Raw genomic sequence first — 10,370 nt, 5'->3', positions numbered from 1 at the left:
GACTCTGCAGCATGTCATCACATTAACTGTAAAACTTGCCTCTATGTAAATCAGCATGCTAATAAATGTAATTTCTGTTAAACAAATGAATGTGTGGAAAGCGTTGTTCCTCTTGAAACAAAAAGTACTCCATTTTGCAGAGACGTTTGTCTTCCGTTTGTGTTAAAATAGAAGACTGTTTTTATCACAGTCTACCATTCAGTGGCAACATATGTTTATTTTTAAGGTAAATTTCTTGTTGGATTTCATGCTGATATTTGAGGTACATCAATGAGTAAGAGATTTAATTGTTTAGAACTTTTCTGCCTACTTCATTTCAATGATTAATGATTACTTTGGAAAAAAGTTTTCTTCACAAGAACCTATGTCAACAGAGAATATAGGCATATAATTTCAGTAATTAAAAATACCTCTGTCAGTTCTCTCTGCTGGAAGTGATGATAACGCTGTTGGCTTTAAAACTCTCTGTCGTTGTGGTGTTCATCCTCCATTTGTGCTTAGAACAAAACTAACTCAGTGCAAATCCGTTTGATGAGGCTTAGCGTTAAGACTGAACTGGAAGCAGGATGTTTTGCTGTGGCTCCCATCTCCAAAGCTGTCCGGAACCCTGAGAAGTGCAGCGGGAGCTGGCGACCTGCCTTCATCTACGAGGTAGGGAAGGAGGCGCAGAACCCCCTGGGCTGTACCCTGATCACTCAGCTCGTGGTTGTCCTTGTTGTCACTTTGTCACTTTACTGGGAGGGAGAGGGACACGCATTCACTGGGGAACAGCAGGGCTGGAGCGTGACACTTCATTAGAATCGTTTAGGTTGGAAAAGACCTGTAAGATCACTGAGTCCAACCGCTAACCCAGCACTGCCAAGGCCACCACTAAACCATGTCCCTAAGCACCACGTCTCCCCGGCTTTTAAATACCCCCAGGGATGGGGACTCAGCCCCTGCCCCGGGCAGCCTGGGCCAGGCCCTGACAGCCCTTTCAGGGAAGAAATTTTTCCTAATATCCAATCTAAACCTGCTCTGGTGCAACTTGAGGCCATTCTCTCTCATCCTATCGCTTGTTACTTGGGAGAAGAGACCGACCCCCCCGGCTCCAGCCTCCTTTCAGGCCGTTGCAGAGAGCGATGAGGGCTCCCCTCAGCCTCCTCTTCTCCAGACTAAACACCCCCAGCTCCCCCAGCCGCTCCTCCCCAGCCTTGTGCTCCAGCCCCTGCCCCAGCCTCGCTGCCCTGCTCTGGCCACGCTCCAGCCCCTCCATGGCCGCCGTGGGGTGCGGGGCCCAGCGCTGAGCACAGCATTCGAGGGGCGGCCTCACCAGTGCCCAGCGCAGGGGGACCATCCCTGCCCTGCTCCTGCTGGCCACACTGTTCCTGATACAAGCCAGGATGCCATTGGCCCTCTTGGCCACCTGGGCACACTGCTGGCTCATGTTCAGCCAGCTGTTGACCACCACCCCCAGGTCCTTTTCTGCCAAGCCGCTCCTCCCCCAGCCTGTAGCCTTGAGTGCCAGGTGCACTCAATCCCCTTATCCAGATCGTTGATAAAGATTTTAAACAGAACTGGCCCCAGTGCTGAGCCCTGGGGAACACCGCTCACGGCCGATCGCCAACCGGAGTTAACTCCGTTGACCACCACTCTCTGGGCCCGGCCATCCAGCCGGTTTTTTACCCAGCGAAGAGTACGCCCGTCCAAGCCATGAGCAGCCAGCTTCTCCCGGAGAATGCTGTGGGAAACGGTGTCAAAGGCCTTACTAAAGCCCAGGCAGACAACATCCACAGCCTTGCCCTCACCCACCAAGCAGGTCACCTTGTCACAGAAGGAGATCAGGTTAGCCGAGCAGGACCTGCCTCTCATAAACCCATGCCGACTGGCCCGATCCCCTGGTTGTCCTGTTTGTCCATCAGCTCTTGGCCGGGGCAGGGGAAGTCGTACTTTCAGCTGCATTGGCCTGGGGGAAGTGTTTGCATGTTCCTGCTGCTGCGAGTCTTCACAGCGAGTCTAACGCTGTCCCACCGCCCAGGAAGGACTCCAGCGTGCTTACAGCGTTGGCCTCAGGTTTGTGTTCGTCCGGACACTTCTGCTCAAACGTGAGGTATTACTTGCTTCACAGTATAATAAACTCTCTCTTCTAAGAGCATAATAAAACAAGCTCAATTTTTTCATGTAATCTGAAGTTAGTCCTTACAAGAATAAACTAAGATTTTTGTCTATCAAATGTTTCAAGTATGAAAATATTTTATAGAACGGTATATAATTTTTATTTTAAATAATATCATAAATACAGTCTTAAGTAGATGGCTGTGAATGGCAAGAAACTTTTTTCCTGAAGCAAAGATACGTTTTTGCTTTAATGATTGCCATTGAACTTCTATCTGCAAACCATTCCATCCATTTTGCTGTACTGAATGATAAGAAGAAAATGTACAGTCGTTAGCACATGGGGAAAAAAATACCACACCAAAACTTTTACACAACGTTCACAACGTTGTACGCTAATATAACTCGGTCTATAGTTTGAAATAGAAACAAAGCACACAATGATAATGAATACAAGCTCTGCAATAATATAAGCCAGCAATGCGATAGAACTATTAAAGTACTTACTTTAAAAAAAAGAATATACATATTCAGTCTTTTGCCCCATGTTGTTTCCCCTCCCCTCGCAACTTAAGGAACTGAACGTGCCTGCAGATTTTGATCAGTCTGTGGAGTGTGTAATAAAATAGATACTGCCTGTATAGGCCTTACAGAGGTGCCTGTGTTCCTAAAACAGTAAGAAGTTCACAGAGAAAACACGACCTGTGTTCACCTGAGAATAAATAAATTTGATGAGTTGATAGCATCTTTTGCTGTTGCTTATGATCCTGATACATACACACACAGGGGCTATATATTACATTCAATGTCTGGTGATAATATCCTAAAAGTGAATACATTTACAAGAAAGGCTGTTATGGAATAGAATCATAGAATCATTAAGGTTGGCAAAGACCTCTGAGACATGAGACAATCTGTCTTCATAGCCGCTCTTTTTTGGGAGAGATTCAGTGTCAACAGTTGTTTAGGAAAGTAAAGCATAACTGCTATTAATTTCAAAAGCATCGTGTTGTAATATTGGATATATTTTGGCCAGATGCAGAGAAAAAATTCTTAAGAAAGGTGTTATTTTCGGTATGCAGATGATGGCTACTGCTTTCTCTTTAGTGAGCGTCAATAGGCTTATTTGGAGAATTTTTTTGATATTACCATTGTTTTTACGGTGCTTCCTTTTCTGGGCTGGCTTCCACTTCTACCTCTTCATATTCCTCTACATCTGCAGTGGCATCCTGGTACTGCTGGTACTCGGACACAAGGTCATTGGTGTTACCTTCTGCTTCAGAAAACTCCATCTCATCCATACCTTCACCAGTATACCAATGGAGAAATGCTTTTCTTCTGAACATAGCTGAGAACTGTTCAGAAACCCTGATGAAGAGCTCCTGAATGGCTGTGTTATTGCCGATAAAGGTAGCTGCCATCTTCAGTCCTCGCGGCGGTATGTCACACACAGCCACTTTGACATTATTAGGGATCCACTCCACAAAGTAGGAACTATTCTTGGTCTGAACAGCCAGCAACTGCTCATCCACTTCTCTGGTGGACATTCGGCCTCTGAAGATGCATGCCACGGTCAAGTAACGTCCACGACGAGGGTCGCAAGCTGCCATCATGTTGCGTGCATCAAACATTTGTTGAGTAAGCTCTGGCACTGAGAGGGCTCTGTACTGTTGGCTACCTCGAGCTGTCAGTGGAGCAAAGCCTGGCATAAAGAAATGCAGGCGAGGAAAGGGCACCATGTTAACAGCCAGCTTCCTCAGATCTGCATTCAGTTGACCAGGAAAACGGAGTGAGGTTGTGACACCGCTCATCGTTAGGGACACTAAGTGGTTGAGGTCACCATAGGTGGGATTGGTGAGCTTTAAAGTTCTAAAACATATATCGTATAGAGCTTCATTGTCAATGCAAAAGGTTTCATCTGTATTCTCTATTAGTTGATGGATGGAGAGGATGGCATTATACGGCTCTACGACCGTGTCGGATACTTTGGGTGAAGGCACAACACTGAAAGTGTTCATAATCCTGTCGGGATATTCTTCTCTGATTTTGTTGATGAGGAGCGTGCCCATACCTGAGCCTGTACCACCTCCAAGCGAATGGATGAGCTGGAACCCCTGAAGGCAGTCGCAGCTCTCACACTCATTCCTGACCACATCCATGACGTTTTCAATCAGTTCAGCGCCTTCTGTGTAATGGCCTTTGGCCCAGTTGTTTCCAGCACCTGAATTACCTATAAACAGAATTACAGAAAGAACAGCCACAAAGTTAACGAGAATTTTTAAAGGCTACAAAGATGGGAGTTAAAAGGCCATTTGGGGACAGTTGACTCTAGTTAGTTTGCTGGCAGCATGCTGTACATACCGTGAATAAAATTGTCAGGTCGAAAGAGTGGGCCTATTTTGCTAGACCGTACGCTGTCCATCGTACCAGGTTCCAGGTCCACCAAGATAGAACGGGGCACGTATTTATGGGCTAGGACAAAAGAAAATGAATGCGAACAGTTACTGTTAGAAGTCAAAGAGACAGGCTTATCATCTACTCTGAAAAATCCAACCCACCTACAGTGATTTGGGGATATATCTTTTTTTAAAGTAGTTATTTTAACCTTCATGTTGGCTCTGCAAATTGCTCTACCAACACCCTAACAGTGCGGAGCACTTACAGTAAGCCTCGTTGAAGTACACGTTAATTCGCTCAAGCTGCAGCGATGCATCTCCACGGTAGTTTCCAGCGATGTCGATCCCATGTTCATCACTTATCACCTCCCAGAACTGAAAAAGGAAAGAGGTTCACAAACATTTTTTTTTCCAGCACGATGTGTTCAGCATCGGCTCTGCTGTGCTCATGCCTGATGGCACATAAAGTGGGAACCGTGCCTGGAGCGGGGGATGTTTTGCCATTTACGTATTAGATCAGAGCAGGGATCTTCCTCTCCCCCCTCCCCAAATAAGTTCAAGGGAAAAGTTTAGTAGACCGTTTATGCTGCTTAGCTATCAATCACCCACGCACTAACAGGTGGAGACCCTCAATTTGTTCCCTCTATAGCAAAGGAAAATTTATATTAGTTTAAATAACACGGGTACTGGTTGGTATGAGCTTAACAAAAAAGTCGGGGCAGGGGGTGGATTGGGGAGGGTTGCGTTGAGGCCTGTCATGCACAAGTGGGACTGTGGCATGGCAAAGCTGGCTCTGACAAATTTGTATGCGAGCAATGCTTTCCACAAACAGATGTTGGTCCTAAATGTCCTATCTTGACATTCATATGGATGTCTTGTACTGGGGCTCTTATCTAGGCAGCAGCCACAGCAGTGCTAATGTAGACACACCCACCCGCTCTAATGACCAGGCTATTTTAATTTTAAAGGTCTTCTGGTTTAGCATCCAGTCTCATTTTGAGTGTACAAATACACCATTGCCAACATGTGCATGGTGGTTTAGTGCGTGTGTGCGCTTCTCTATGGGTCTTATTAGACAAACAGAAAAAATAGAAACCTTTCAACTATCACCCTGGGTCTAACATGACATTCCCTGGCCATCCACAGCTTCATGTTCCAATAAAAGGAATCAAGGTGAGATTTGTAGGAGCAAGGAATGGAGGAAGAAGACAACAGAACAATCCTTTGGTTACCATGTGTCCTCAAAGACCTCCCAGACCCAAATTAACCCTGATACTTTTTTTTTGACAACTTCCTACTAACCAATCAATCAAAAAAAAAAAAAAAAAAGATAGGCATCACACAGCAAAAAGCAATGTTTGGGTATTTTTTTCTCCTAGCACACAAAGTCGGCGATGAGCGACTTCTAAGTAACAGCATGCCAGTATTTGAACCCTACAACCGACATGACTGCCTCTCGCCGGAGGCCAGTTAGGCAGAATCCTTAACTGCACTTTGTGCCACTCTTGGAAAAACCGAACTGGTCACCGACAGCACAGGTCATTCTGTTGACTAATACAGTCCCATAGGAATGATTATAACGTGGCAGAGTTACTGCTGTGTGGCTGAACTAAAGCACTGGCATCACAACTTTGCAACCCTGGAATTACCGGCTCCTTCCCTTGTCCCAGTATTTTGCAGACTAGCGTAGTGCCCCGGGAATGTCAGTCCCAGCAGGAATGTTCTGGAGCACTTAACAGAATCACTGTGCCATAGCTCTTGCAGAGGTTTCATTCTTTGACAATCTTAACATTAACCTTTGCACGAGGAGCAAGCCCATCTTATGACTTTCACATCAAAATACTCATATTCGCTAGCATGCCATGCATCCTACCATTGAGTGAACAAAGGAATTGTTCCCCCCAAAAGTCCCCATCCGTTAACGACGTTTGACCTGCTACCACTGATAGCACTTACTACTAGCGACCAATATTGAAAAGAGACCTTACCTTAGCTCCAATTTGGTTCCCACACTGGCCAATCTGAAGATGCACAATTTCACGCATTTTGCGTAGCTTAGACCTGTTGGTGGCTACAACCTAAGACAGGTTTTCTGGCTGCAGTCCCCAGCACAAGCCCTCTTTCTGCTGCTGTATCAGCTACGCCCAGCGCAGTCCGCCCCAAGGGGCCTTTTTATACTACTGGGACGGTCACCCAGCCAGCAAGGGGAGTAGCCAGTAACTCGGCTGCTCATCAAAGCATTTCGCAAGGAGGCAAAGTGCCTATTCCCTGCCTGTGCACAGGGCACAAGAGCACAGGTACGTTACTGAGTGGCTTGGAAAAGAAAATTGTCACACGCACCCCTTTACAATTAATTCCAGTTCGCTGGGCAGCAAACAGTGTGATTCATGAATATCTGTGCGCATTGTATTCGTGTTTCATTATTTTATACATAATATATATACAAATATATATGCATATATAGAGATTATAGCCAGAAGTGAGTGATCTTAATTTATTAAGTGCATGTGCTTCTGCCACATAATTTAAATTTTAACATCATATCAGTCATACAGCATAACATCCATAATAAAGGTAATAATAGCTTTTCAGCAGTAGCCTCCTATAATCACAACATTCAGCGCACTGCCTGGCAAACTTGCAGTTCACTACTAAGCATCATTCTCAGTGCCTAACTGCATGAAGGAGGGGGACAGGATCAGTGACAAAAAAAATACTTTGTAAAACATAAATATAACACTGCACTCTCAGTGATATATGTTCCTTAAACATTTAATAAGAATCCATCGATTTCAGCCAATCTAAAATCTGAATCAACTTGTGACTAACTGGCACAGACGCTCGCCCTCTCTTTCTTACTCTCTCTTCCTTAAGAAATACGGTATTTCTTATATTTCTTATTTCCTTATATCTGAGATGTAGCATTTCAGAACTTGCCAGGAAAATGCTAGAGGTGAAAACCCAGTTCTGCTGAAGTTAACTATAACGTTGACTGTGTGAAATGTTTTGCTGCATTAAAGGAAACAATGCAAGGCTGAGCAAAACACGACCCAGTCATGTTGCCTGCTGATAAACAGGGCTAATATCACTCAGCAACAGAAACCCAGAACGGACTGTCTTCTGGAAGCTTATAGTAGTTTTATTACGTGTCAGACGACTATCAGTGCTTTGCAAGTGTTCCTTTTAAGGACAGGAAAAATGAACTATAATTAGGAAAGCACCTTAAATTATTTTGTATAAAAAGATGTCAGTGGAAGGACTTGCCTCATTGCAAGTAACTACTTTACCACTTCATGGGTTGCTAGAGATAAGGAATCTCTGAGCTTCCATATTGTTCCAGAAGAAAAATCAGCTTATTCCAGACTTCCCCACCACAGATGACTTCCACTTCTTCCACCAGCCAATGGAGGAACAGGCAACTGCTCTTAAGACAAAGTTTAGCACCAGAAGTGCATTGCAAAAAAGTAGCTAGCAAACGCTCTGCCAAGCCATGAGCTGTCCTCAGTAGGGAGCAATAAAAGCGAGACTTAAAATTCGGGTAGATTAATTTTGCTTCCTTAAAATGCAACAGTTGTTTTATAATTTTCCAAAAAATAAGTATTCTCTAAACAGTTTAGTTTACTCAGCAAGACAACGTAACAGTTATGTTCCATTGCCACATTCTAGATATTTTCTACAAAGGCAGTGGATATCTTCTACAGTTTCTTAAGACAAAACTCTGGAAAGGTTATTTGGTTTGGTAATTTGGTAATAAAATTCCATTTTATACATGCACATTTCATATTTGTTTTCTCCAACTATGCTTAGCTAAAAGTAACAGAGCGCTTCTGAGTTGGATATTCAATTGCTGCGTTCTGAATGGGAGCTGCATTGACACAATGTGTCAGAGAGCTACTGACACTAAATAAATACTGCTTAAAATATGCAATGTATTAATCTACAATAGCCACAACTTATGAAGAGGCTGAAGACACTAATTCACTGTCCAAAAAATTGGCAAAATAATTTCAGCAATAAATATACTCACTGAGAGCATCTCACAAGCAAAGAAAAAAAAAAAAAAGGGAAGTGAAAGAAACATGCAATCACTTCACATTGGTTTTTCTCTTGCTAAAAATAGCTCCCTGGAATCATGTACCTCCTCTGGAGCACTTCCTTATAGCGCCTTAAGGATTATGGCACAGGACACAAAGCACCCGAGGCGCTTTGTGAAACAGAGGTGGGTTCGTGCCTCTTCTCCCTCTCCTCCCCAACTGCACGTCTGTGGACCTCCGAGTCCGTCCTCACACCAAACCTGGGCCGTGAAAAGCCTGCTGCTCTGTAGATTTTGTTTGCAGGCCTGGCGCTCCGCAGCTCCGAGAAGCCTCAAGCCTGTTAACTGCCCGAGCGCGCTTCCCAGGCACAGCCACCGAACATGTGCTACTGCAGATTAGCGGCGTGAGCGTCACCAGAGACCGAGGGGACGGTGGCGGCAGGGCTGGCTTCCAGGGCCTTTTGGCACGGCGGAGCTGAGGAGCAGCCCGCCGCCGGGCAGAGCTCTCACCAGCCTGTCCCGCCGTGCCTGTTATCAGGCTGCCCACTGCTGCCATTGCCTTCGGAGCGGGCCCTAGATACCAAAGCCCTGGCGATGGGCGCAAGCTAAGACCACAAACACGCCAGGTTTTTTTTGGTTACTGTTTTTTTGTTTGTTTGTTTTTCTTGGATGGTTTGGTTTTTTTCTAATGCCACCACAGTACCCATCAGCAACAAATACGCATGTGCAGGGAGGCATTCTGGGGTACTTTTTTTTTTAATATGGTTTGCTTGGGAGGAACTAGCTTTTCACAGTAGCAGAGAAGATTGTTGAGAAGAAAGCCTGTTCAATGTGAGATAAGCCTGGCTACAGGCCACCAGATAATTTTAAAAAGAGACCTGTGAATGGCTACCAGATGAGCTGATGCTAGTCTCAGCTAATCTGGGCTACCTACATCGTCCTTAGGAATGCTACCAAAAACGTTGCATTCAATAGGCAATAAAGACTCCCTACTTCACATTTTCATTTCAGTTAGTAAGAAAAGCTATTTAAAGACTGCCTCCGTCTGGCATGCAGTCCAAAGGAAATAAGGCAGGACTCCCTTAAGTCACCATCAGCGTAATGAGCCCGTGTGTTTAAACAAATAGGTTTTGGTACAATCGGAGTGGATAACCCAGCAGTTTGTTACCTTCCCCACACTGCAGATCTGTGACCCGGCAAAAATTTGGGGCTTGCAGCACGTGAATTCACGTGCTGGGTAGGGCCCTTAGTGGGCCCCCCCCGTTGCCACAACCGCAGTTGCTGCTGGTTTTGGATCATGTGATGAATTGCCAAAAAGGTCACCTGCAGAGCAGCCAGGCTGGGGCCTTGCTCTGCTCTTCCTTTTGTTGCATTGGTTCTCAGGGCCTCGGTTTCTCTATTCATAACGTGGAGCTAATAAACCTCATGCCTTTTCTAAAAAGTGCTGAGAGCTAAGGAAGAAATGCTACAAGGGCTGAGGTTTTACCAAACGTGAAAGCTTTAGCCAACATATAGAAAAGAGACTGGAACAGATGCCTAAAAAAAAAAAAAAGCTAAAAAAGATAAAAGAGACTCACATGGATACCTAAACCTTCTGCAGGAAAATTAGAAAACTATTTTTACTATTGACTAAATCTTGTAGCAGCTAATAAAGAATCTTCAAACGTCCTGAACCCTAAAGAATAGCCTAAAAAATGGACACAGGCCTGTATTCCCTTGTAAATTCTAGCATAAAAGGGCTTGAGAAATTCAAAACTTAGGACTAGCAAAAAAAACCCAACCAAACAAAACAAGCAGCCTGCCTGCTCTATGCAGTCACGCAGTCGCTGGGCGAAGTCTTACACAAT

General features: G+C 44.8%; 1 protein-coding gene across 1 annotated transcript; it reads right to left on the bottom strand.

The window, feature by feature from the left end:
* Window positions 1-2,248: 2,248 nt before the first annotated feature.
* TUBB1 (tubulin beta 1 class VI) lies at window positions 2,249-9,015 on the bottom strand. Its single transcript, XM_082325885.1, has 4 exons — window positions 6,479-9,015; window positions 4,757-4,865; window positions 4,456-4,566; window positions 2,249-4,324 (listed from the first exon to the last, which is right to left on the bottom strand). Exons 1-4 carry the CDS (start codon window positions 6,533-6,535, stop codon window positions 3,252-3,254), a joined length of 1,350 nt encoding a protein of 449 aa, XP_082182011.1. The 5' UTR covers window positions 6,536-9,015; the 3' UTR covers window positions 2,249-3,251.
* Window positions 9,016-10,370: the final 1,355 nt, after the last annotated feature.

Source organism: Platalea leucorodia (genome assembly GCF_965183815.1).
Source record: "Platalea leucorodia genome assembly, chromosome: 13".
In the NCBI taxonomy this organism is placed as follows: Eukaryota; Metazoa; Chordata; class Aves; order Pelecaniformes; family Threskiornithidae; genus Platalea; species Platalea leucorodia.
Note: the sequence above shows the minus strand (reverse complement) of the source record. Positions and strands in the feature narration are given on the sequence as shown.